A 24,368-nucleotide genomic window follows, 5' to 3' on the forward strand; every position below is an offset into this window, starting at 1 on the left:
CCAAGGTATCCGGACGAAAACCGCTTCGGTTTCGCATGCACCGCTTATCCGGATGGCACATCGTTTCACTTGAAACCGTCATCTGTTCTCGCTTGCTTCGGTGATGTTGTTCAAAAGGGGGGAAGCAGTCGCGCCGCAGCGACAACAGGAGCGGCTGGCGACATGAGCTCCGAAATAGTATGTTTTGGCCCGTCAAGCCGCGTGCACTTGCTGCCAAAGTTCATTGTCCCCATGGATTCAGGTCTTCATGAGAAAATCCCCCTTGGATGGACCTATCCAAACCGTGAATATCGAACCTTAATTCGGTGGCGACCCTTTGATCCGTCGTATTGGAAGTCGATCTTGCAGAACTATTGCTTCGGTATTTCGGACGTCTTCCAGCCATGGGCGCCCGCGAGTCAACATCGACGGAGTCCAGGCGCTCCATTCGACAAACGATGTTGTCGATGATGGGGCGAAGCACGGCCCACAGCATGAACGACGAATCCATGATGGCCGTAGTGGCCAAGGTCGCTCCAGATGACAGCGTGTGGAATATCGAGTATCGTCGGCCACTCGCGTTGTCGGACCATTACCACCACTACATGCCCACCAACATGCCGCTCTGTCCGGTGTATCAGAACAGCTACGTCCAAGAGTGCGGTCGGTCATGGAAGATCATTTGTAAAGCGTCAACGCCCAAGATGCGGTCGTACAACAAGGAAGGGATCGTGCTCTTCTACGACGAATTCTTTCACCGGTTGTTCCAGCGCGATCCAGGCTTCAACGACATCTTTCCCGGGATCCGAAAGCGCATCGAGGTCCTTATCAAAGCGATGAAATTTCTCCTCAACGACGCAGGCCTTGAAGAGGCCAAGGTCATCGACCGATGTCGCAACTTGGGCTACCGACACAAGACGATCCCCAAAGTCCGGCCGCACCACTTCTCGGCCTACGCCCAGACGTTTGTCGAGGTCGCCATGTACTGGCTCGACGTCGAAGCCACTCCCGACGTCGGCGAAGCATGGAGCAACTTGATCGGGTTCAACCTTAAGTACATGCTACAAGCGTACTTGTACGATTTGGTCGACGAAGCCGAGTGGAATCAAAATATCATTGCGCCACCGCCTGGCGAAGTGCACAACATCGAAGAGGCCAAGAAGCCAGCGATTAAGTCGGCCAAGAAGAAAGGCCATAGAAAACTCAAACTGGACGCCAGCACCAAAGTTAAACACTAGATAAAAGTAGTCCGCCCGGTTCTGTTAGGACAGAAAGTCGTACAGGTTTTCTTTGCCACAGAGAGCACGCAAGTGGTGATGACGCGTCTGTGAAGCCTTGGTCGCCACCCCTTCCAGGAGCAACTCGGCCAGTTTGTTTGCTCCCGCCCGCGCCCCCATGAGGTTGCCAGCAGTCGGCCCGAGCTGCAATGCGGCATACCCCCCCATCACAAACAAGTTCGTGTTGGGCGCCCATCGCAATTCGTTGTCGATGGGAGGCAGACCGCCGACCGGAATACCTCCAAGGTCTCGAACTCCATCGAACAGGACCTCTTTACTCACGTCGATGTCGGAACCAGTCGCCAAAATGATGTGGTCGACCACGCGCTCTGCCGACGCCTCGCCGTTGGTTAGAGTGACGCGCAGTCGATGGCCTCCCCCATCGGCAACGAAGCGCTCGACGTTAGTCACTTGGGTGTTGCCTCGATGAGTGTAGCTCTCGGGGGTCGTCACGGCGTTCAGCTGAGCCAGCGCAGACCTCGTGACGGACCCGCCTCGCCGGGCTTCTCGAATGCGCGTCAATTTCATTTGTGGTGTCGGCTCGTCGAAAAAGTCTGCGAGCATCTTGGCCCGCATGAGGGGCGACATCCACTCGACGGGAACGTCGTAAGGCTGGACAATCAGCGTTGGCTTGCGCGTGACAAGCGTGGCGTGGTCAGCCCCCCACGTTGTGAGGACTTGGCGAACTAAATGAACGGACGTGAGCCCACCGCCAACGACTAGGACATGCTTCTTGCGAAGGCAGTTGGAAAATGCCAGAGTATGAAGCACTGCATCGCTGCTGTGGACGACCATACCCCCTTGAATGTCTAGGTGTTGCCGTAGTGAGGTCGCCCACGGTGGGATGCGGGGAATGTTTTGGGTCCCAATTGCAACGACGACGTGCTTGGCGACGATGACATTCCCATCCGCGCATGTGACTTTGAAGTGCGGCGAGTCGTGGCAGGCAAAGTGGAGTGGCTCGATCGACACTGCCTTCGCTTTTTCCACCATCGAGTGTATCCCATACAATTTGATGAGGTAGGCATGAAAGTCGGCAAAGAGTTCGCGTGATGGACACCCGAAAAACGGACGGTCGTTTTCGCTGAACAGCGACGTGTTGGTGGTGAACGCTCGATTGCGCCGGTTGAATCGGATGGACGGAGGCGGCTCGGTCACTTGGGATGCAAGCTGGTTTGTCGACGTCGCGAAGTCGCGGAGACCCTCTGGTCGAAGGGGGTCGAGGTGGACGCTGACGGGGCTGCGGAGATGCGAAATACCAAACGTTGCAAAGTTGTGATTCCACGTCGAGCACCACGCCCCCGACGGATCCAACACTCGAATTTGACGACGGAGGCTCGCCGACGCAGTCACCGCATGAGGTTTCTCGTGTTTCCCGCTCGACGTGTTCTTTCGCCCGAGTTTTTTCGTCCAGAATCCCATGTGGATTGTGTCGCGTTCAGTGAACTCGGACGATGCGTGTTCTTCGAGGAGAGTGAGGACCAAGGCAAGGGCGTGGGGGCCAGCCCCAATCACAAGAATGGGGGCGATGTCTGCCGACAGACTCGCACCAGACGAGCGACTGTCGTGGGAATGAACCATCAAGTCGTTCAGTGTTGACGGGCCGTTGATAAATGGAGTCCAAACGACTTTTTGGGGCCGGCGATATCCGACGGGATGTGAGCCGTCGTCGGATGCAAGTCCCACTTGGCGAATTGATGCCGCCGTCGGAATTATTTTCGTTCGGTGTGTTGGGAGTCAATGCTGGCGATGGCACGCCGTCGGTCAACTCCAACATGGCGAGACAGCGCTACCCCGGCGAGATGACTATGCCAGAACATTCTCGGTTCACATGGTCATGGCACGACCATCATCTGCTTTCGTAGTAGCGCCAACACGCGCCAGCACTGCACCGACTGCGGACCCTCTCGTTCTGTCGCTGAATCCATCATGCAAGTACATTCAATTCGCACATGACACATCCGCGCTTCTTGCGGGCAATGCGACACACCGACACACTGCTGACCGCTCTTACGACGCAGGCGCCGTCTCCTTGTTCTGCTCGTCCTTGAGTCGATTGCGCTCGGCTTGGAGCATGCGGCACAAGCCTTCGAGTTTGGAGATTTTGTCCTGCGCCCGCTTGGCTTCTTCGGCGACGCGGCCGCGTTCTTGCAGCATTTCAATCGCGCCGTGATCATACTGATCGCACTTTTTCTTGAGTGCGCTGTTCTCTTTTTCCAGTCGTTTGATGTGCTTGGACATCTACTTTGACCGTCAACGACATCAGCACATGACGACGATCGAAACCTTGTCCATTTCGTCGCGCAGCGTAACAAACATCGTGTTGCTCTTAGATAGGGTCTCTTGCACGACCTCAAATTTCTCCGAGTATGACGCGAGTTGCGCCTAGCGACAGATTGAGCTCGTTCGACAATGGGGCCAAGAACCCACTTGGAGGGCCACTTCACGGTCGGAAATGTTTTTCGTCTGCTCCAACGTCAATGCAACCTGCGGGGGCGGTGCCATCAGCGTCAAGAGCCCAAGCTCACCGTCGAGTACCTTTTCCGTCTCGCGCTTGGTAAGTTCGATTTGATGTTGCAGCTTCGCCTCAGCGAGTTGCACGGCCAGGTCCTTCGCCTGCAACTGATGGGCGTAATGCTCTTCACGCAGCTCATACTGCGACAGGAAAGTCTTCAGTTTTGTTTGAAGCGCTTCGTTGTCTTGGAGCGAGGCGACGTAGTCCTTGCCCTGCTGCTCCATTTTCTTGCTCACGTCTTCGATCGTGGTTTGGAACTGCTGGCTCAGCTGCTGCCGCTTCTTGTTTTCGTCTTCGGCAATGCGTCTTGACTCGGCGATGATGGCTTTGTTTTGCTTTTGCAATTCACGGCACAGCGACTCGAGCTTGCCTTTAGTTGCGTTCACTTTCATGTTGGATTCGAGCAACGTGGCCTTTTGCTCACGCATGACAATGTACTTGGAGTACACTTCACTCAATTTCTTCTGAAGTTGCGTCATATGCGCGAAAATCCCGTGCACGGTGTCGTCCATGCGGGCGACGTCCCCTTCGTCTTTACTCGCTTTCCACAGCAATCTGGACTCATCCACGAGCTTGGCGTCGCTAAATATTCCACCCATGTCCACGTCGAGGCTCGAGTCCCCCACTTGAAGCTGAGCAATCTTGCTTGTCAGCAATTCTTGCAGGTGCGATGCTCCGCCATCGTCCTTCTGTGGTTTCGGTGGTGGCTTGGCCTGTTCATCGGGACTATCGGTGCTGATGGAGTGTTGGGAGGGGCTCTGCTTGTGCTTGTGCTTCAGCGAGCGCTTCCGACCCCCATCTTCCTTGGCGCGCTCGCCTGTGGTAAGTATCGGGCTTCCGTTGTTCGTTGGACCGTCCATCCTCCTTGCGATCAAGTTGCGAGATCGCCTCAATCCTTCGGGAAAAACTACCCAATCAGCATACCGCATCGATCATTTAAAAGATGCAACAGAATATCATACTGCATCTCATACTGCATTTAAATGAATCCCTGGGAAAAATGGATTTTAAATGTATTTAAAATCCCTTGCCGACAGGACAGGGCACTATTTTAGTAGCACGTTACTGCGCTAAGATTGGTTGGTGCAACGTCCTGTGCATGTTGGCTCGGTGGCGGGCAACTCCAACACAGATTAACCGCAGCGCGTTCGTCGCAAGTCTCCCAGCGTTCTTCAGCTCCATTGAATCCGCTGGCAGCATGGCAGATCGAAGCTTTCAACAACGAAATGGTGGACGTCATGGTGGACGAGGCGGTCGCGGCGGTGGTGGTCGTGGTGGCAGCTTTCGAGGTGGAGGACGTGGTCGCCACAACCGAGATGGTGGGCGCGGTGGAGGGCGTGGCGGTGACGCATGGTTCAAACAAGAAGGTTACAACGATGGTGTGGCTAGCAGCGTAGACGAAGCCGACGTCGGCATCAAGGTGTTTCGGAACGACGTGCCTGGCTTCAACGGGATCGTCAAGCAGCGGTACTCGGATTTCATCGTGCGAGAGGTTGCCGTGGGCGGACGCGAGATTGCCCAGCTTACGGACTTGGAGCTTCCCAAGGGCAAGTCGAAGAACCGCAGCATTCACACGATGCTGGCTGACTCGCTCCAAGAATTCCTCGGCGTGTCGTTTGCAAAATCCACGGCGACCAAACATGCTCAGCAACACTCGAGCAGCACCACGGCCACGTCTAGCAATACCGCGCCTTCGGGTCTAGAGACCGTCGTGGATGCTCTGTCCAAGCGCCTCGTCGCCATGTTTCTAGCCACCCGCGGCGACGGCAAGGCGTTGCAAGCCAAGAAGAAGTTGAAAACTCTCGTCACCAAGGTCGAAACCATGTACGACGCCGAGGAAGCGAGTGCTTTGTCCGCTTTCTTGAACGATATTCAGAACGCCGAACAGGACAAAACGGATCTCGAGCTGGTGTATCACTTCCAACCGTGCAGCAGCAAGGAAGAGCGGACGGCACTCCACACGTTGATCCGCGACCTTGGCAACGACTTGGTTGTTGCCGACACTGTCACGAGCCCGTCCGGTGAGCAGATCGTTCGGCTGCGACCGCTCAAGCTCAATGGCTCGAAGCGCAAGGACGTGGATCAGCGTGGGTCAAAGGAGCAGCCGTGGCCCCACAACCGCCCCAACTACCTCAAATTCATCCTGTTCAAGAAGAACAAGGAAACCGTCGACGCGATGCAGCACATGGCGAAGCTCCTCCACATGAACTCGACCACGTTCAGCTACGCCGGCACCAAGGACAAGCGCGGGCTCACGTCGCAGTGGGTGACCGCCTACCGCGTCCCACGTGAGACCGTCGCCCGCATCAACGCCAACAAAAACTTCAAGGACTACGACGCGTATCCGTTCTTGGTTGGCAACTTCACGTACGTATCGGAGCCGCTCGTGCTCGGAGACCTCGACGGCAACCAGTTTTCGATGGTCCTGCGCAACATCCCGGCGGGTGTATCGGATGCCCAGGTGGATGCCGCGGTCGCCGCGTGGTCCACACACGGATTTGTCAACTACTTTGGTCTCCAACGCTTTGGCACCAAATCGATTCCGTCTCACATCGTACGTTGCTCCTGTATCGGTGGCACGGATGACCTCATTCGCGTCTAGGTCGGGCGCGCGCTGCTCCGCAAGGACTACAAACTCGCGACGGATTTAATCCTCCTTCCCAAGGTAGGCGACGCGACCAAGATCAAAGAAGCGCGCCAGCACTTTCAAACGTACAAAGATGTGTCGGCGGCCCTGCGCATGTTTCCGCCGTTTTTGATCGCGGAAATCGCTGTCCTGGAAGGGTTCCAGCGCCACGGGCTAGACGAACACCACCGCGCGATTCAAAACATTCCGCCGAAGCTGCGCATGGTACGCCACCCGACCAAGGGGTTGGACTCAATGCCTTCGCGATAGATATACACGCATGCGTACCAGAGCTACATTTGGAACGAAGCGGCGAGCTTTCGCTTGACAAAGTATTCGACGACCCATCCCGTTGTGGGCGACATGGTCGTCCGGGGATCGGTCGCGCCGAGTTTACAAGTCGAAGACCTCGAGGAAGACTCGGCGGCAGCCGATCCCACGGACGCGCCACCGCAAAAGAAGCGCCAACGTGTCATGGAAAGCGACATCGTGTTCATCACGGAAGAGAATGTGGCCGAGTACACAATCGAGGATGTCGTGTTGCCCGTGCATGGATACAACACGCTCTTGCCCAAGAACGACGTCGCCAACGTGTACGAGCGATGCGCAAAGGAAGACGGCGTCGACTTTGCTAGCCTCAAGCGCAACCAAAGCCCAGAGTACAACCTGCCTGGGTCGTACCGCCACGTTGTGGGCAAACCCAAGGCGGTGGCACACTGTATCAAGCGATATGATGACGAGACGATCCCGCTTGTCGAGTCGGACGTTGATCGGCTCATGCATCGCACCGTTGCCGCCTCCATCCCCGACGGAAAATTCCGTGCCATTTGTCTCGAGTTTATCCTCCGTACGTAATAGTTGTTGGATGTGGCGGCGATGTGGTGGGGGCTCACTCGTCTTGGGATGGGTTTTGGTAGAATCGTCCAGTTACGCCACGATCGCGATCCGCGAACTCCTCAAGCAAAACTCAAGCATCCATGTGCAGCTCGCGTTGAACGAACAGGGCGCGGGCCAGCCGATGGACACAACGGTGAAAACAACCACGTCCAAGTCGATTCCGATCGGCCGACCAGGATTTAGCTTAAACCACAGATAAAGAAGACGACTGCACCCCCATGTGCGCTCGTTAGTCGTTGTGGGCCTGGCCTGCCAACACTTGGCGACTCAAGCGCTGCCGCATCACTTCGAAATATACTTCAAACGACACAATGGCGCCGACAACGAGGACGATGCAGTGCACCCACGACGCGGTCTATGACATGTCGTCAACGAGAGCCATCGCCGACTACACACGCACCACGACGCATGTTTTCGTCGCTGGGTCGAACCGCCGGTTCAAGTAGCGATCGCAGTTTGGATCTGACCAAAGTCTTAGTTGGGACGACCTCGGCACCGTCGTACCTTGACACTTGTTCAAGTCAGCGCGATAGGTTTGGTCGCCAGTGCACGTGACTGCAGCTTTGCAAGTGCCGCGACGATCTAATCCTTTGCCGCATTCAGGCCTTCATCACCATGGAGAACAGTTGTCACCGTGTTCCGAATCTAGCTTGGTGGATGCCGACGAAGGGCGAAATCCAATGCGAGTGTCTTTCGCATGGACGATCAGTCCAAGCGACTGCAGCGCCATCGTGCCAAGAACTATCGGAGACCGATACATGTTGGGCACTTTCAAGTTGTCGGTGTCAATGAGGCTCTATATCGCTTCGTGAGAGTCCATCGAGTCAAGGAGGACGCAGCGAATACTTGCGCAAATGCGTCCACATCTTCGTCCACATCTGTGTACGTGAGGTGGCCGCCCAGGATGCGCTTGACGGAATACCCTGGCTGGATGCAAAGCAGGGTGGAGCTAGCATACCAGGACGACGAAGCATGAGCCACGGCAATTGAGTGGGACGGCACACGAACGAGGAATTGTCCGTCGGCAAGGCAAGCGTGCTCAGTGGAAGCGACAGCACTGGTGAAAAATGCGACAGTTGGAAACGCAGAGATGGCAAATCCTCGACGGAAATGCCGGAATGAACGACCGTGATGTTGGCGGTTGCGTTGTACTTCAAAGGAGCCCACGCGAGTAACTAGGCAAGGCGATGGGCATGTGCGGTCAAGACTGAAGGAGACATCTCCGCACCGTGGAGTAAAATTCCTTGGGCAGCGTTAGGCATGGTCTGTGGAAGTCGACGATGGCATTCCAGTATGTCGAAGTGGCTTGGGTCAGCGAAGTACCGCACACAGACAGGTGAAATACTGGGACAGAGGCCGTCAAGATCGAGACTCAGCCAAGATCCACTTACTCGGAAAGCTGGTAAAACGTTGGTAAAAGTAATCGTCTGCTGCATTCATGGGCTCCGACCAAACGACCGTGTCTAGAGTCGAAGGGTGAGGTTGGGGTCATCGTGGTGACAACTCAACCAGGTGAAGCGCCGAATTCGAGACTGGCTGCCCCCGTGGCATAGTCCATCCCATTGTATGTGTATTGCATGGTGTTCGAGTCGGACCTATTGACGTATGGCCATAGGTGCTCTGTGCGTGTCGACTTGATGCCGACGCCGATGACCCCGTCGATTTTCCAAGGTCTGCAGGGACATCAGCATCACATGACGACGGGTGCAAACGTGTACATGTGTGCGTGCGAGGGTCGTCGAACGATCTTCACCATCGTCTGGACGGGTTGTCCATTGACTGTCGCGGACACTTGACTGTTGCGGTACTTTTGTTCTGCAGCCCCCATGTCGTTGAAGAGGACAATCCCTTGTGTCTTGGGCGACAAGAGCATTCGTTTTTGAATTCCATCCATGACGATGTCGATCCAAGGGTTTGCGTACGTGTTGGGGATCACATCACGAGTTACCACCATAGAACTCGCCGCCGCCATGGCGCCACCCCATGCGACGACACCCCATCGCATGGCAACACAATCCGGATAACAATGCCAAGCATCCGGTGTTTACAGCCAATCAAAACAGAGCCTCGTGCTCCACTTATTGCAACCGGATAGTATCCGGACGTTCCCTCAAGTGCGGTTTGAAGTTGTGTTGGTGGCCAATCGAGGATGCCGCGGAAGGGAGGAAAACGAGTGAGGCGGCGCCGCGTCGATGCATCGTCTCATGGATGTCATGCGTGTAGAAAAAGACCAGGACCCATGTGGCGACTGGGGCCGCGACGAACGCAGACGACAAAACGCCCAAGAGTTTTGTCTTCAAATTGGGCAAAGCACCAGGGTGCATCATCTCCCTCGTGCAGGACATGCGTCAAGTGATGCTGCCGTTCACCGCAGATCGCCTTCGCGAAAAGAAGTCAGTACACGTGATTCCTATGACGAGCCCTTGTCCAGGTCGATATCATGCAGGTCCTCCATCGAGTAGGAAGAACACGATCCAGGACTTTGTCCACGTCGCCGCGCCATTGGGTGTGTCGCACTTCCTCGCGTTTTCCAACACGGATGCTGGCACAAACATGAAGCTCGTGCGCCTTCCCCGCGGTCCGACACTCTCATTCAAGGTTCGGATTCGACCTCCAGTCGACCGCTCGCCTCCTTACGCCGCTGACTCCCTTAGGTCGTGCGGTATTCGTTGATGAAGCACATCCAACGCATTCAAAAACGCCCCGTTGACGCGTCGGTATGTATTTGCATGGACTCGCATGCCTTGCCCGCCCTCAGAGGACACCTGACGAACATGACGACTGCAGTTGGCGTTCAAGACGTCGCCTTTGGTGGTCCTGAACAACTTCACGGGCACCGAAGATCACATCAAGGTACCTCGATCGATTCTCTGCATCTGTCGAATCTGATATCCCCACTTGTAGCTGCTCAATGTGACATTCCAAAACATGTTTCCGGCCATCGACGTCCAGACGATTCAGCTCTCCGAGTGCCGTCGGGTGGTGCTATTCCACTACGACAAGGAAGAAGACCTAGTCGAGTTCCGCCAGTTTGTCATTCGAGCCATGCCGCTGGGTCTGTCCAAGAGGTATGTGGCTACACCCACGACGCTCTCGGAGAACGATGGGTGTTTAGCGTCAAGACCCTCGTGAAGTCGCGCGTGCCAAACCTTGGCAACATGGAAGACATTGCCGATTTTGTCTTTGGCGGCACCAACACTGGCATGACGTCGGACAGTGAAGTGGACGACGAAACGGCGCACGTCGTGCTGCCCGACAAATTCCGTGGCCGCGGCAACCAAAAGGCCGAGAAAAGGTGGGCTTGCGTTCGTTGTAGCTTGTACGAACCGATCGACGGACTTTGATTAGTGCTGTGCGGCTTGCCGAAGTCGGACCTCGCCTCACGCTCAAGCTGACCAAGGTCGAGCGCGACTTGTGCGATGGCGACGTGCTGTACCATGCCTACGGTGAGGCGTCCCCGGTGCTCACTCGCGCGCGGCTCACGGTGACTTTGTGCAGTTCAAAAAACACCGGAGGAAGCGGCGAAGCTCAAGGCGAAGAAAGACATGGCAAACGCACTGAAGCGCAAGCGTCGCGAAGAACAGGAACAGAACGTGAGCAAGAAAGAGCAGGCAAAGGAAGAGAAGAAGCAGAACAAAGCGATCAAGAAGAATGCGGTCGAAAACAAACGCCGCCAACTCATGCAGTACGCCAACGAAGAGGACGTGAGCGACCTCGAAGACGCCGAGTACTACCGCCAGGAAGTCGGCGAAGAGCCCGACGCGTACATGTTTTCAGATCGCAAGCCAAAGGAACCAAAGAAGCCGTTCGACAAGAAGAAAAACAGTGGCGCCGGCAGTCGTCGCAGCGACAACGGCACGTCCAAAGCGGGTGCCAAGTTTGCGGGCAAGAAGGAAAGCGGCAAGGCCGCGTTCAACAAGTTCAAAGGCCACGCCGGCAGCACCAAGAAAGGAGGGCCCAAGAAGTCTGGCGGCCGACGAAAGTTCGATCGACAGTAACACGGCGCAAACAAACGCTCGACAAAAAATCATCTATATCTCTACCCTCGTGTGTCGTCGCTGCATCCTGCGCTGCAGAATGAAAACCTATCGAGCCATCGCACGCCTCGACATGCAATTCGATTCGACCGGGAACCATTCATTTTCCAAACCCGACTCGCCGAGAACACGTACAAGATGGCATTCTCCACAAAGGTGGTGGGGTTGCTGCTGGCTGCCGACTCCATCGTCATGCCGACGTCGTGGGCACACAAGGTAGCATGCGCAAGTCGGGAAAGGCATCCATGGCTGCCAAGCCTTTGAGAAACACCGCGTTGGGCGTGAGCCAGTCGTCGAGGAGCAGCCCTTCGGTGTAATGCCCTGGCGACGGGTTGTACTGGTACGCACTCTCGGGATTTAGCGACCACATGAACCCGCCGGCGTACTTTTCTTCGAGCATGATCTCAATCAGCAAATCTGTCACACGTTTCGTTGTCTTGAGTGGGTGGGCGTCCGTCGCGTACAGGCCAGCAAACTCGCCCATGACGACGGCATCCGTCTGCCTTTTGTTGACGTGGCCAAACATGTCAAAGGACGTGCCTTGAATACGGCGCTTGAGCGTCTGGTCATCGAGTTCGTCGCGGACGCCGCCGGGGCCGTACAAGTATGGCTGCGGAAACACACCCGTGTTGTAATAGTGCGGCGCGTACACGACCTTGTGTGGGGTTTGGAGGGTCACTGGGTTCGCCCGCGCTTGCTGGAGGCCGCCGCCCCACCAGTCAAAGTACTTGAACGCTGTGCCATCGATGGTGACGCTCTTGGTCCCGTCGTTCACGCCTTCGACGTAGATGGACCAGTTTGGACATCCCTCTGATGGTTCAACACCTCGTCAGGTTTGCTTGAAAGAATCGGCGTACGTACCGAGCATACGGTTCCCGATTATGGTGGCGCCTTCCGCGAACTCAGCCCACGTCGCTTCGTGCGGTTCGTTCTTGGCATCGAGCCCCATGACGTTCCAGTACTCGTTTGTGCACAGTGACTGGGTCAAGATGTCGACTGCCTCGAGAAAGTCGGCCTTCGACACCCCCAACGCGTCGCTGTACCAATTGCCCCCGGACTGCATGGTAGTCAGAGTATGCAGCGAAATCAGCACCCCGATGCGGCGAAACGCGAGCACTTTGATGATCGACTGCAGCATCGTCATGTAGTTGGTCAAGTCCAGCGCTCGATTCGACTCGACATTCACGAGGCTCTTCGCCGGCTTTGTGTTTCGGAGGATGCTCTGAATGCACACGGGAAGCCGCACCGCATTGAATTTGTTGGCTGCCAGAAACGCCGCGAGAACAAACTACAAACGTCATTCCATCGGCTACGTGCCGGCCATGCCGGGAAATCGAGCAATGGAGGTACGTACCGCGGTGGTGCCATTCTTTTGATTTTCCCACAGTCCAAACGGCACGGCCAGCCCTGTTTCCATTCCAAACCTACCGCCCCGTGACGCCCTGCATGCCAAGGGAACCGCTGCACGAACCAGTTGACGCCCTTGATCGAGATCGCAACCTCCGTGCCATTCTTCGTCACTGCGACGATCTTGCCGTTCTTGCTTTGATAGTCCAATTGAGCGCATTCTGGGAACATCGGCAGCGATGAGCTGGACAGGTCGATGGGTCAATGAGCGGGTCGTACGCGATGTCGGATACGTCTTCGGGTTACCGACTTGGCCGTCGTCGGCCGGGGACCCAATGACCGAGTCCATGACGTCGCTTGGAAGCAGTGTTCCCGACTTGTTGCGGAAGAGCAACTCATTTACCTTTTGGGTGCGCTCTGTCGATGACGCATGCGCGCGAAATGCAGATGTGGTGATGATGGCGATGGCACTGACAACGCACACAAACACGAGCAAAAGGCCTGGCCAAGTCTAGCCATGACACGCCGTGACGAGGAATCCAAGGCACAACCTTTCCTTGAGCTCCAGCAACGACATGACGTACCCGAATGCGACCTTTGTACTCGCGGTGGGATTCTATCTTGGCTTGGCACGCTGGAACAATCACGACCTTTACTTCTGACGGACGCGGTTTGCCAAGACAGGTCGACGACGACGACGAAGACAGTCGAACGGACTCGCGCCACTGGTTCATATTCAACCTGTGATCGTCGGCTGCGTCGGTAGCAGTTCCGTGATCCGCCATCGTGCGGCGACAGAGCACGTTGCAGAATGAAGTGGTAACGCCATCGTCACATCGCTCCGCCGCGTTCGGGCGAGACACCTCGAATGTGCTGAACTCCAAACTAGTCGCGTGACCCCACTTCAAAAGGATAAAACGTGAATTCGAGAAAAATTCGAAGATGCAAAATAGAATAGACAGACTTGATCCGACCGTCTGGTCAACGTGAAACCAAATAAAACGTCCATGGAGTCATTTTGATAAACCTCACAAAATGTAAGTCACTCGACCGGAATCGTCAAAACTTCAACCGTGTTTGCGTGCGCCCGCATCTCGTCTCGAGATCTCGGCCCGTGGTACACGATCAAGGCAAGTAACGCAACACTTTGCTGGCTCGGTGGGTGGCCTGCGCCCTCATGCCTTCTGCCCCTCGCCGTCCCAACATATCGCCAGCACAACGGAACGAATCGTCGTCACCACACACTGTCGACGCCATTCCCGACCTCTTCGTCCACAGTCTACACCGCTGTCTGTAGCAAGCATTCACAGCTAACGGAAAATGGATGAAAAATGACGGCTACGGTCGACTTGCCGCAAACTGCAGGTGTTTATTTTGCCAGTGGTGCCAACGTGCCAGTGGCCAGGGAGCACGTGTCGGCTGTCACCCCAAATGCCGCGCTTTCTCGAGCTGCACCAAGTCCAGCACCTGCCGCGTATTGCCCGAAGTTGCAAGCCATTCCTTAAACTTGACTTGGATAGCCTGCTCCAATAACTTCTTCGTGGGCGCGTCGAACTCGTCGCTGGCAATGAGTCGTCGCAACCCGTCCACGTTGTCCTGCATCTTGCGAACAGCCAACGCAAAGTCTGGTGGCAGGGCGAAAGGTGGGTCCTACGCTCCATATGACGACAATTGCCAAGCAACTATGGATCGATTGTACGTGGGGAGGCACTGGATCCATCTTGACTGGCACACACACTTCGGTAAAGTGCAGCGGGGACTGCAGCACGACGTCGTCGGCATGGACGGTGCCTTCGCGCTCTACCAGCGATGGAAAACGAGCCACGGTGTCGACAACGCCAAAGATATCGGCAGGGAGCAGCAGCCTACCTTCTGTGTCCAGGTTGATAAACTTGTTCCATTGCCCAGTCGAATGACGCACGTAGGCCAGTCCACTCTGCCCCAAGTGGACGGGCAGATGAGCATACAACGCGTTGAACGGGCCCACGTGCAAGCCGCGGTTGTCGCCGGTAAAGATGCTCCGTCGTGGCGTGAAGATGTTGAATGTCGAGTCCAAACAATTGCTACGCAGGCATGACATCATACAGACGCAGAGCTAAAGCTTGCAAAAGAACCCACTTGACGCGAAGCAGTGCACACACCGCCGACACTTTGGTGCTGTCGCATCGATCGACAGTGCAAATGCCACTCGCCGGACCCAGTACGATTTTGCAGTTGGACGATGCCACTACACTGACGTGTCGAAGCGGCCCCAGCACGTAAATGTACGTGTCATGGCAGCCATGGATGGTCACGTCGCAATTCGCGGCAAACTCTTCGGCCCGTTTGATCACGGTAGCCTTTGACACACTCGAGATCACGATAGGCCTACAGTGGCAACGAGAATTGCCATGGTACGATCAGTGCTCACGGCGTGAGGATGGATGCGGGGAACGAACCGAGGCAACTCGACAAGCGGCGCCTGAGTGTGGCCGTCCAGAGGGCCCTCGTCCACTTCTATTCGTTGTACATGAGTGACTTGCACGTGGTGGGAGGCGGCGTGATGTCGTACCCATTTCTTGCAGCACTGGAACGTTCATGTGCATACTCGCAATCGGGTTGTTCGACAGCGCAAACGAACCAACTGGAGGGTACAACGTGTCGTTGAGAGCGGCGCGCTTCCGCAGCCAGTTGCACACCTTGGACGCTGCCTGGTGCGGCGGCTGAGAGTCTTGCCACTTTGGGTACGCGGCGCTGAGCGACGGGTACTGCAGGAGGTGAGTCGTCCCGCCATTAAACAGAAACCCGAGCATGTCCAGTTGCGATGCCGTGATCGCATGTGATTGCGCCTCGTCGGTTGGATCGATGTTAAACAAGAGACTGAAGAGGAAGGTCAGGTTGGCCTTGACAAAGTTGAGTGCGTGGGTTTCCGACTCGAGACGGTCCCTTAACCCGACAGAATGCGGGGACGACGGCGAGCTTGGCGCGGCCAAGTGAACGGGGGACGTTGAGCCACTGGATAAAGGGCTTGACATGGGGTGGTCATCCTTTCGCCATCTGCAAGGAGAGGATGGGTTGCCCATGAGACTGTCTTGTGCACAAGCGCACGTACACTGCGTCAAAAAATGGTTTGGCACGATGTTTCGACAACGACGTTTTCTTGTCGGTGTGTAAGAGGACGAAAATAGCGAGCTTGAAGAGAGGGACATGCTCCTGAAGGTAGTAGTCTTCGTCGGCGAGGAACGAAGGATCACGACGATCCATTGCATCATCCACGGACGGAACGACGATTTGGTGATGAAGAAACACGAGGACGAGCCAGAACCTACGATGTGGTCATCTGTCTCAAGACGCACTGGATCGTGAAAGGCCAAGGATCGTACGAGCGGCACTCGTTCTCTTTCCATTGAAATGTCGATTCCGCAACTCTCTTCCACATGGCATATCTACGACAGATCGAATGTCAAAGATGACGTCAGTCACATGCACGGATCATGAACGTACGAGATGGCGTGGGTCAGAGGAGCGCTGGGCAATGGTTGCGATCCGACTGTTGCATGTGCAGTCGTCAGCTCGACAAGGGATGCCACGGCATTGCTGATGAGCTGCGGTGTCAGCTTGGCAACGCACCGCGACTGGAGTTGCAGCGCGAAATGCTCAAACAGCTCCATGCGGAGCCACAACCGCTCGGTCATGTTGGCCAGGATTTGCTGGCGAGTTGCTCCAGCACCAGTTTCGGAACGTTTTATCCGGGATTATCCGGATACTGATCGGTGTGTCCCATTCAATTTAAAGGTTCAAATATTCGTGGGGCATCGCCAGTCTATAGTCTGTCCTTTGCCGAGAACATCGCCGCCATGTCCGTGAAGATGGAAGAGAACTCGGTACGAAAGCGAATTCTGTTCTCTATGAGGGATGAAGTCATCATCACAACCACGCGATGTAGAAGAGCCGCCAGCTCTCCCAGTGCAACGAGGACGCATGGACCACTCTCGCCCGCATCTCGGAAATGATGGGAGACGATGAAAACATGCTCATGTCGTACGAAAAGGTGTTGTCGCACAACCGACTGAACCCCGCCGCACTGTATGGCATTGGATGCTGCTACGAGAAAGCTGAAAGCTACAACAAGGCCGCCGAGTGCTTCCGTGGCCTGGTCAGCCTTGGTGGCGAGCAGCAGAACAACACGGATGCGTGGGGCCATTTGGGATATTGCTACATGATGTTGAACGATTTGTCCAACGCCCACACTGCGTACCAATACGCCATGTACCAGAACCCGCGGTCCCAGAGCGACCCGACGTTGTGGTTTGGCATCGGACAACTGTACGAGCGGTCGGGGTCCTTGGAACACGCTGAAGAATCGTTCCAGGTACATTTCGTTTAAATGCCGAGTAATGCTTCTTACAAGTCGAGTAGGCGGTGCTCAACTTTGAACCTCCGTTTAACATGGCGTTGGAAGCGCGGATTCGCCTCGGCATCATCGCCAAGCAGCGCGGCGACCTCGACGTAGCGATAGAGCGTCTCAAGTCCGTCTTGCCAATTGCGCAAACGAACGACATGCTGAGCGACGTGTGGACGCAAATTGGCCACGTGTACGAAATGAAGTCGGACGTGCCACTTGCCCAAAGCTCGTACATGAAGGTGGTTGAGCTCAACCCGACCAATGCAAAACCTTTGCAGCAGCTCGGCTGGCTTTGCCTCAAGCACAATCAGCACGTGGAGGCCATCAAATACCTCAAGAAAGCCGTCTCGATCGGTACGATTCCCGTTTGTTCGCACCCACTCGAAGCCTCCTATGACATGCCTTGCTCTAGACATGCAAGACGGTAAGGGGTGGTACCTCCTCGGCCGGTGCTACATGGCCGTCCGAGAGTTTGAAGAAGCGTATGACGCGTACAAGCACGCTGTCAACTTGGATCCGTCCAACCCGAACGTGTGGTGTTCGTTGGGCGTACTCTTTTACCAGCTGAACCAGCACTTGGATGCGCTCGATGCATATTCCCGAGCGATTAACATCAACCCCAACATTTGCGAAGTCTGGTACAACGTCGGTACACTATATGACGCGTGCAACCAAACGAACGATGCCCAAGACGCGTACCAAAAGGCGGCCGAGTTGGGCGCGGACGCCCAGTTCATCCGTGAGCGCCTCGACCTTCTTCGAGCTCGGGAAGCCAACCAGCCTACGACGGGCATGCCTGGTGCCAACGCATCTCCCGGTCCATCGGAACCGCCGACCACATCCCCCATGCCGTCATTCACGTCCAAGAGCACTCCTCCTGCCTCGAATCCTGCTCCAGCGCCGCAACAAGGTGGCAGTCTGCAGCAGCCACTCCCTGGTAGCAACCAAGGTCCATCCATGGGTGGCCCTCCTATGTCCGTGCCGCATAACATGGGAGGAGGCCCTTCGCAGCAAGGAGGAAACCCTGGCTCAATAAGCGGCGGCGGCCCTTACAACCCCAACACCGGTGGCGGTGCCCCAGGAATGATGGGTGCGCCAGGAGGGATGCCTCCTATGCTGGGGCAAGGTCCTTCTAACAGCATGCGCCCGATGAGTCATCGTGGCGGTGGCCCCATGGGCGGACTGAGCGGTCCGATCAGTAGTGGTGGCGGCAACATTGGCATGGGCGTTCCCCGTGGCATGATGGAGCCTCAAGGTAATTCGTTACTAGAAGGAATCATGGGCTGACGTCGTGGTTTGCTCTAGGCCGCCGATAAGTACTCGAATTCCACATCCTGGTGTGGCATGACCCCGAATTTATTGCAGCACCAATTCAGACGTCGCTATGTTTCGTTGCCGTGTTGGGTTGTTTGGTACACGAGGCGTAGTCGCTGGACGTGATCGCGCTGCAGTTGTAGTTTCAATTCGGCCAAGTGGAGCTACACACTCGAGTTAGAAAGCAGAGTGGACGTTCGTTAGCACGTTCTCGACGTACGTTCGCTAAATGCTCCGACTTCTCGGCCTCCGTGTAAGCGTCCCACGCGAGTTCCACAGCGCGCCGCTTGGTCTCGACTGCTGCGGCCGCGTCGACAATGTCGGCTTCGTACTCGCTGAGTTGATCATAGAGCTAGCGAAGACAGAGGTTTGTCCGAGGTGTATGAACGTCAGCAGGGCCGACCATGTCAACGTCGAGTCGGTGCTGCAGGTCGTGCATCTGCTTCCACGTGTGTTCGTCCATCTGCCATGCATACAAGCATGATGGGGATAGTCGTGTGGAAGGGAAAGAGTTGGGTACCCATAGGTTTCGAAACGCTGCTTCCACGACCGGACGCAATACGACATGGCTACTACGACACAAGTCGACGGGAGGGCATGGCACAACTCCGATGGCGAGATCCGTCTAGACCAAATAAAGCTGCGTTGTCGTGTGTTGGAGAGGTTGGTGCGCACCTGCGGCTCCAAATGGATCCATTCGCCGGCTACCATGTCCCAAAACCGCTGGTCGCCCGTCGACCCACTCGAGGCGAAACACTCCAAAACAGACACCACTAAACACACCAACACAACAGTGAGGTGTGTGCTCCGATAGACCAGGCCAGGACCATCCACGACGGGTCGTGTCTCCCGCTTCACAAGAGCGTGTGGCCCAGCGAGCAGTTGCAAGTCCGACCCAAGGCCGCAAAGTCGCTGGAACACGGTCCACTTTTCGATCGCGCCAATTTGTGTGGGTTTGTCGGCTTCGGCCAACACGTCCAAGTGCAAGAAGAATCGCAAGGCGTCGGCGACGTTCGCTTTGTACAGTTCAATTGCTTGGTGTACACGATGGCCATTGACTTCAGAGCAGCTCTGCAAGGCAGGATCATGCAAGGACCACCAGTACGAGAGGTGGTAGCTACCACGTCGACGCTTCGTTCGGCGATGGCAGCACAGACAGCTTGTAAATCGGTCCATGAATTCCCCACTACAAAGGGACGGACGGTCATGCACAAGGTCAAAACCAAACACTGTGGACAAACTTGATGCGAGGATCAGCGCACGTTCATCGTCGGAGAGATCGAGTTGATAAGTGGCCTAGCTCAAGACGGTCACTTCGCTGCTCCTGCAGGCCCGTCAAGGGAAAGTAGCGACCAGCAGCAACGATAGTTTGGTGCTTGCGTCGGTTTGGTCAAAACTAGGAAGGTCACATGAAGGATCCGCACGCCAAGCGAACTACAATGACCAACCTTCCGCTCTGGGGGCGGACTAGGAGGCAAACATCGTTCTGGGACCTGTCCACGATGACCTCGCGGATGACGCGGGGGAGGTCCGTCAACCAAACGACATGGGCTACGTGCACGAGTGAGCAAAGGGTCCATCGTTGCGGCGAACCAACCAAGGTGGTTGCTACACAGTCGTTGAAACCACAAATGCATGTGGTCGACTTCGGTGGCATCCCATCCCTCGACAAGGTCCTTGCGATTGACGGCAATGAACAGCGCCATGCTGCCCACAACATCGAACTCGCGAACTCTTTGTAAAGCTGACGTGACGACAGTGCGCTGGTGAGCTCGAATCCTTTGCAGACGCAAGGGTCGATAACAGAGCGCGGCGATGGACGAGGGGTGTCGTACTTGGAGAGATATGCAGCATCGTCGAAGCCACTCTCGACCAAGTACTGGATCGAGCGAAGACAATGCAGGGCACGAACCCATGCGTGTCGAAGGGAATGCGACGACGGCGGAGCGGACAGTGTGGGTGGAAATAAGTTGCCTGGCATGAGCGACAAGTCAATAGCCTTGTCGATGTATGGCCCACGCGAATGACATTGTACCCAGATCCATTCGCGTGCCACCTTCAAGGACCCTACGGAGCACAATAATCAGCGTTAGATTTGAGTGACTACGTTATATTCCAACCGTACTTGCTTATGACTGTATCAGGATCATCTTGTGGCGGGAGCACCAGCATGTGGGGAAAGCTCGGTTGTGTTTGCATGAGCCTCGTGGCGTTCAACTCTTCGTGTTTCTCAACCTACTGAAGGGAGTTTCATCTCCTCCCTAGCCACGACTCATGGCGAACGCACTCGAGTCTCTCGGCTGGCTTCACAGGCTGCAATCCATTCGGATGTCAAGAGCGCGACCTCCGACGCATGCTCCGACTCCACGAACAATGCACCAGTTAGCCCTGCACCAGTGCACACAGCTACATATCTCTTGCGTGTCAACACGTCAAGGGCACGATGCAATCATCACCGCAGTGCGCTGGCGTCAAACGCGACAAGACCCATCGGATGGCCGCCATGTTGACAACGTTGGAATTTGACGCAACTCTAGCATTATCCGGATGTTGTATCCGGTGGACACTGGAACAAAGCGCATGGACACTATGATACATTTCGTTAGCAGCTCAACCCGTCCGCGCCGCTAGCCTAGGATCCGACTCAGTGAGAAGCTCCCCGCCATGGACGGCTGGTTGTTGCGCTCGAGCGTTGTTCTGCACGACGCGACGTGGTGGTCCTGGTCGACTTTGACCCGTTTGGCGGCGCGGCGGCTTTCCTGCGTCGCGGCCCGCTTTTCCAGCGCGACCAAGCGAACGTCCAGCGCTTCCATCGATCCAAACATCTCGAGGAGCGTAAACCACTGCAAAAATACCTTCTTGGACGGATCGCACTGGCACAGTTTGTCCGCGTGGCGCAGACACGCCACCTTCGTGTGCGAACAACTGCACGCAATGCCGGAAAAGAACAAACTGTGCTTGCATGCAACGCACTGCCTTCGGTCGTCGTAGCCCATTTCGTCGTCCGTGAGCGCCTCGTTTCGTTTGGTCATCGCCACCACCGTCACGATGCCAGATTTCACGAGTTGGTCGCGCAGACGAATTTCTTCGTCCACAAGGCGGTTGAGCTCGTCCATGAGCATGCGGCTGGCTTGCACCAACGCGCCGACGTCGTCGTCGTGGTCAGCGTCGTCCGGGAACAAACCGCGCTTGGCCAGCACCGACATGAACCGATCGTGTGAAAACACCGAGAGCCGGCCAACTTCTCGGTACCGCTCGCTGCAGACACGGCCAAACGGGATCCAGTCGGGCAGGCAAAAGTTGACGGCTTCGTTGCAGTTAAACTAGCACCGCCCGCGCTTGTTACACCCGTCGCGTACAACGGTGAGATGAAGGGACATACCCCTTGGCTAAATCCGCAATGGTACCCCTGCGGAAACGTCACAACAATGTCGCCAGGTTCCTAGGCACAGGACGACATCACTCGGCCGCGGTCGCATGACTCCAACCTGGATGAGCGAATACACGTCGACGTCGTGCTGCCGGAGGACGGTGGGCGACACCATCGTGACCAGCTAGACAGCGACAACGCATGACCGTTGCACCTGCATGCGATGGACGTACATGGAAGAAGAGGTCGGGTTTTTTGGCAAATCGATCAGGGGTGAGCGACTTCCACACAGCTTCAAACTTGTCGCACGACGCGGCCGGGATGCCATACCAGTGCTTCTTTGCCCCCGTGTGCATGTAATTGGCGCTGTACAACGAATTGTCCTCAAAGTGCCAGCAAAAGCTCGCAAAGAGCATGCCAAAATACACCCACGGAACGTTTACGCCGTTGATCTGGGCGTCAATGTGGCGCAGGAGCGACCCGCGCGCCGACGGCAAATTGTTGAGGTTCCACGCCGTGTGGTCGTAATATGCGCGACTGGAAAAGTCGACGTGTTCTAGTGGCATCGACGCTGTAGTTTACGTCGTGGGTCGTGCCGAGAGACCGTACCGTGCGGGTCATCGCGCCGGGCGTCGCGAGCGACCTGCGGAAACCCACTGCCGACGATCGAGATGTCGAGGTCGTTGGCATATTCCACCTACAACATGGAGTGAGCGCCAACGCAGCAGTCACGGGTGGCGACTCGAGCACCTCGAGCGACTCGTACGATGTTTCGACCACTTTCCAGTATTCTTTTTCAAAATCGCGGTCCGTCCAGGTCACCGGGTCGATGCCCTTGCGCGCAAACCACGCTGCTTTGAACTCATGCGCTGCCTTCCGGTACGAGTGCAGCGTATGGTCCTTGCCATCCCTGTACGACTTGCCTTCTCGCAACCGATGGACCTTTTGCAGTTTCGTCTCAAATACGTTCGTGTTGTTGTCGTAGTGGATCATATGCGGCGGCGCCCACCCCTTTGGCGGGACGATCTTTGCAATGCCATAGCGCGCTCCTTCCTTTGCGACATAATTCAGATACGCGATCGGGTTGGCAAACTCTTCCACGGACGGGTAAAACACGCGCGCAGGGGCGACGGGGGCCATTTCCTCGTAGCCCGCTTCCTTGGCACGGCGCTCCATATCAAGACGCAGCATGTGGTCGTCGAACACGTCTTGATCTGTCTCTGGATAGCTTACGGGGCGGATCGGCCGACCACTGCGACTTGTCGCGGCCGGGGGGCGTCGGCGCGGCGACGACGACTCGGACGAGCTGCTGCTTTCGTCCGACTCGTCGGACGATACCTCCGAATCAAGGGGGCATCCAGGGGTAGAGTCACATTGCGACGTGCTGCGACTCCCCCCACGACCACCTCCGCGCCCGCCGCGGCCCATGCCGCGTCCACGGACATCCCCACTTCCTCGCATGTTCAACTGTCCAAGCGTTGATCGACCAAACTACAAATAGTGGATTTCCGTGTGGGAGTGTGTTACGGTGGGTGAAGTTTGGTCTATTTTATTTTATTATCTGCATTTCACTATGAGGCCTCGGTCCATGACGAAGCGCATGACATAAAAACACGAAACAGATTCGTCTGGCTTGGCGTGACCACAGTGCGTGGGCTTGACCAGAGGCCCGTCGTCGGCGGCGTCCTCTTGAGCGCGTGCATGCAGTTCTAGTTGACGGGATGCATGTGCATCCACCTGCGCAGACTCCTCGCGTCCCTGCAAGCCGAGCGTCCTCTCGTCTTCCGTAAAGCTCGACCGACGCATGCGAATCCGGCCTCCTCGTTTCTACACATGCGCCTATTTCCAGATGTGGCTCCTATAATTAGTCAAACCGAAGATCGGCGCTACATGGTGGTGGCCGCGCGCGCGGGGGAACGCAACGACGACGAGCTCTCGAACGACTCGATGCCACCCCACAGCATTCCGTCGGAAGGGAAACTTGTCTGGCAGTCGCCTGGCAAGGTAGGACCGTCGTACTGAACACACACACTGCGCATGGATGGATGGTCATGTGGACGCTCTCATCATGCCCCCCGACGCCTGCAATGCATGCAATGATGATGCACTCGTCGCCCTGGGAAGCAGCTTCATCCCAGGGCAACGAGTGCATCATGCATTTGTTCGGAGTCCCCATGGCGCGTCGTTTTGTGGACGAGAACGTGGCAGCGTGCGCCGTTGACAGTCCCGCTCGAGTTGGCGAACGCTGAACGAGGCTCTGGGCATGACTGCCCGTGTTGACAGACTACTTTCACCCTGGTGGGAAACGGGCAGGTATTCACAGGCATGTCGATTTCCCAAGGTGGAGGCATCGACACGACGACCGGCCGTGATCGACGCTTGCGTTTGTAGGTTTGAACACGAGCGACGTCGTACCGAGCTCCTGGTGCAGTACACGTTGACGCGATGGCCGACGCCCCGCTCGATGCCACTCCCGAGACTGTGACGACGACCTGCGCCTCCTATCGACCATTCAGCTCGAGTCGTTGTGCAAGCTCCGCGACGCCGGGAGCAATCTAGCCAACGACGTGATTGAATCCGCCTCCATGATAACATGCCCGTGGTACCCACAGGCACAAGCGC

At 56.2% G+C, this 24,368-nt stretch overlaps 10 protein-coding genes across 12 annotated transcripts; 4 read left to right on the forward strand and 6 right to left on the reverse strand.

The window, feature by feature from the left end:
• Nucleotides 1-247: 247 nt before the first annotated feature.
• Nucleotides 248-1,363, forward strand: H310_01376 (hypothetical protein). Its single transcript, XM_008864464.1, has one exon. The coding sequence runs from the start codon at nucleotides 384-386 to the stop codon at nucleotides 1,215-1,217; it is 834 nt and encodes a 277-aa protein (XP_008862686.1). The 5' UTR covers nucleotides 248-383; the 3' UTR covers nucleotides 1,218-1,363.
• H310_01377 (hypothetical protein) lies at nucleotides 1,242-2,837 on the reverse strand (the record flags this gene model as incomplete). Its single annotated transcript, XM_008864465.1, has 1 exon — nucleotides 1,242-2,837. One exon carries the CDS (start codon nucleotides 2,835-2,837, stop codon nucleotides 1,242-1,244), a length of 1,596 nt encoding a protein of 531 aa, XP_008862687.1.
• A 231-nt stretch (nucleotides 2,838-3,068) lies between these two features.
• Nucleotides 3,069-4,661, reverse strand: H310_01378. Of its 2 annotated transcripts, XM_008864466.1 has the most exons (4): nucleotides 3,795-4,661; nucleotides 3,687-3,743; nucleotides 3,543-3,641; nucleotides 3,069-3,497 (listed from the first exon to the last, which is right to left on the reverse strand). In XM_008864466.1, exons 1-4 carry the CDS (start codon nucleotides 4,629-4,631, stop codon nucleotides 3,267-3,269), a joined length of 1,224 nt encoding a protein of 407 aa, XP_008862688.1. In that variant the 5' UTR covers nucleotides 4,632-4,661; the 3' UTR covers nucleotides 3,069-3,266. The 2 variants fall into 2 exon arrangements, with proteins under 2 accessions (XP_008862688.1, XP_008862689.1); XM_008864467.1 differs by having other exon boundaries at nucleotides 3,543-3,743.
• A 175-nt stretch (nucleotides 4,662-4,836) lies between these two features.
• H310_01379 (hypothetical protein) lies at nucleotides 4,837-7,567 on the forward strand. Its single transcript, XM_008864468.1, has 4 exons — nucleotides 4,837-6,325; nucleotides 6,374-6,622; nucleotides 6,668-7,244; nucleotides 7,315-7,567. Exons 1-4 carry the CDS (start codon nucleotides 4,871-4,873, stop codon nucleotides 7,491-7,493), a joined length of 2,460 nt encoding a protein of 819 aa, XP_008862690.1. The 5' UTR covers nucleotides 4,837-4,870; the 3' UTR covers nucleotides 7,494-7,567.
• On the reverse strand, nucleotides 7,429-9,302 carry H310_01380 (hypothetical protein). Its single transcript, XM_008864469.1, has 10 exons — nucleotides 9,013-9,302; nucleotides 8,804-8,967; nucleotides 8,686-8,757; nucleotides 8,523-8,638; nucleotides 8,303-8,469; nucleotides 8,141-8,243; nucleotides 7,928-8,090; nucleotides 7,799-7,876; nucleotides 7,695-7,756; nucleotides 7,429-7,649 (listed from the first exon to the last, which is right to left on the reverse strand). Exons 1-10 carry the CDS (start codon nucleotides 9,297-9,299, stop codon nucleotides 7,524-7,526), a joined length of 1,338 nt encoding a protein of 445 aa, XP_008862691.1. The 5' UTR covers nucleotides 9,300-9,302; the 3' UTR covers nucleotides 7,429-7,523.
• Nucleotides 9,303-9,420: 118 nt separating this feature from the next.
• H310_01381 (hypothetical protein) lies at nucleotides 9,421-11,336 on the forward strand. Its single transcript, XM_008864470.1, has 9 exons — nucleotides 9,421-9,467; nucleotides 9,518-9,687; nucleotides 9,757-9,892; nucleotides 9,949-10,011; nucleotides 10,082-10,147; nucleotides 10,199-10,362; nucleotides 10,410-10,589; nucleotides 10,643-10,740; nucleotides 10,793-11,336. The coding sequence occupies exons 1-9, from the start codon at nucleotides 9,444-9,446 to the stop codon at nucleotides 11,290-11,292; spliced, it is 1,401 nt and encodes a 466-aa protein (XP_008862692.1). The 5' UTR covers nucleotides 9,421-9,443; the 3' UTR covers nucleotides 11,293-11,336.
• Nucleotides 11,337-11,338: 2 nt separating this feature from the next.
• On the reverse strand, nucleotides 11,339-13,569 carry H310_01382 (hypothetical protein). The gene is made up of 6 exons (XM_008864471.1): nucleotides 13,263-13,569; nucleotides 12,958-13,189; nucleotides 12,803-12,899; nucleotides 12,686-12,755; nucleotides 12,193-12,619; nucleotides 11,339-12,141 (listed from the first exon to the last, which is right to left on the reverse strand). Exons 1-6 carry the CDS (start codon nucleotides 13,461-13,463, stop codon nucleotides 11,522-11,524), a joined length of 1,647 nt encoding a protein of 548 aa, XP_008862693.1. The 5' UTR covers nucleotides 13,464-13,569; the 3' UTR covers nucleotides 11,339-11,521.
• Nucleotides 13,570-13,934: 365 nt separating this feature from the next.
• Nucleotides 13,935-16,381, reverse strand: H310_01383. Of its 2 annotated transcripts, XM_008864472.1 has the most exons (9): nucleotides 16,162-16,381; nucleotides 16,041-16,103; nucleotides 15,770-15,982; nucleotides 15,230-15,714; nucleotides 15,117-15,174; nucleotides 14,797-15,045; nucleotides 14,548-14,741; nucleotides 14,378-14,478; nucleotides 13,935-14,328 (listed from the first exon to the last, which is right to left on the reverse strand). In XM_008864472.1, the coding sequence occupies exons 1-9, from the start codon at nucleotides 16,350-16,352 to the stop codon at nucleotides 14,101-14,103; spliced, it is 1,782 nt and encodes a 593-aa protein (XP_008862694.1). In that variant the 5' UTR covers nucleotides 16,353-16,381; the 3' UTR covers nucleotides 13,935-14,100. The 2 variants fall into 2 exon arrangements, with proteins under 2 accessions (XP_008862694.1, XP_008862695.1); XM_008864473.1 differs by having other exon boundaries at nucleotides 15,230-15,982.
• Nucleotides 16,382-16,465: 84 nt separating this feature from the next.
• On the forward strand, nucleotides 16,466-18,558 carry H310_01384 (hypothetical protein). Its single transcript, XM_008864474.1, has 5 exons — nucleotides 16,466-16,541; nucleotides 16,604-17,029; nucleotides 17,077-17,416; nucleotides 17,475-18,317; nucleotides 18,368-18,558. Exons 1-5 carry the CDS (start codon nucleotides 16,515-16,517, stop codon nucleotides 18,376-18,378), a joined length of 1,647 nt encoding a protein of 548 aa, XP_008862696.1. The 5' UTR covers nucleotides 16,466-16,514; the 3' UTR covers nucleotides 18,379-18,558.
• Nucleotides 18,445-23,207, reverse strand: H310_01385 (hypothetical protein; the record flags this gene model as incomplete). The annotated part of the gene is made up of 21 exons (XM_008864475.1): nucleotides 18,445-18,540; nucleotides 18,597-18,728; nucleotides 18,780-18,839; nucleotides 18,897-19,001; nucleotides 19,052-19,149; nucleotides 19,204-19,447; nucleotides 19,498-19,562; nucleotides 19,618-19,672; nucleotides 19,730-19,772; nucleotides 19,825-19,927; nucleotides 19,974-20,155; nucleotides 20,212-20,350; nucleotides 20,412-20,443; nucleotides 20,502-20,611; nucleotides 20,664-20,782; nucleotides 21,021-21,699; nucleotides 21,759-21,818; nucleotides 21,865-21,930; nucleotides 21,980-22,302; nucleotides 22,356-22,443; nucleotides 22,497-23,207. 21 exons carry the CDS (start codon nucleotides 23,205-23,207, stop codon nucleotides 18,445-18,447), a joined length of 3,510 nt encoding a protein of 1,169 aa, XP_008862697.1.
• Nucleotides 23,208-24,368: the final 1,161 nt, after the last annotated feature.

The sequence above is a fragment of the Aphanomyces invadans genome, assembly GCF_000520115.1.
Source record: "Aphanomyces invadans strain NJM9701 unplaced genomic scaffold supercont1.2, whole genome shotgun sequence".
Lineage (NCBI taxonomy): Eukaryota > Oomycota > Saprolegniomycetes > Saprolegniales > Verrucalvaceae > Aphanomyces > Aphanomyces invadans.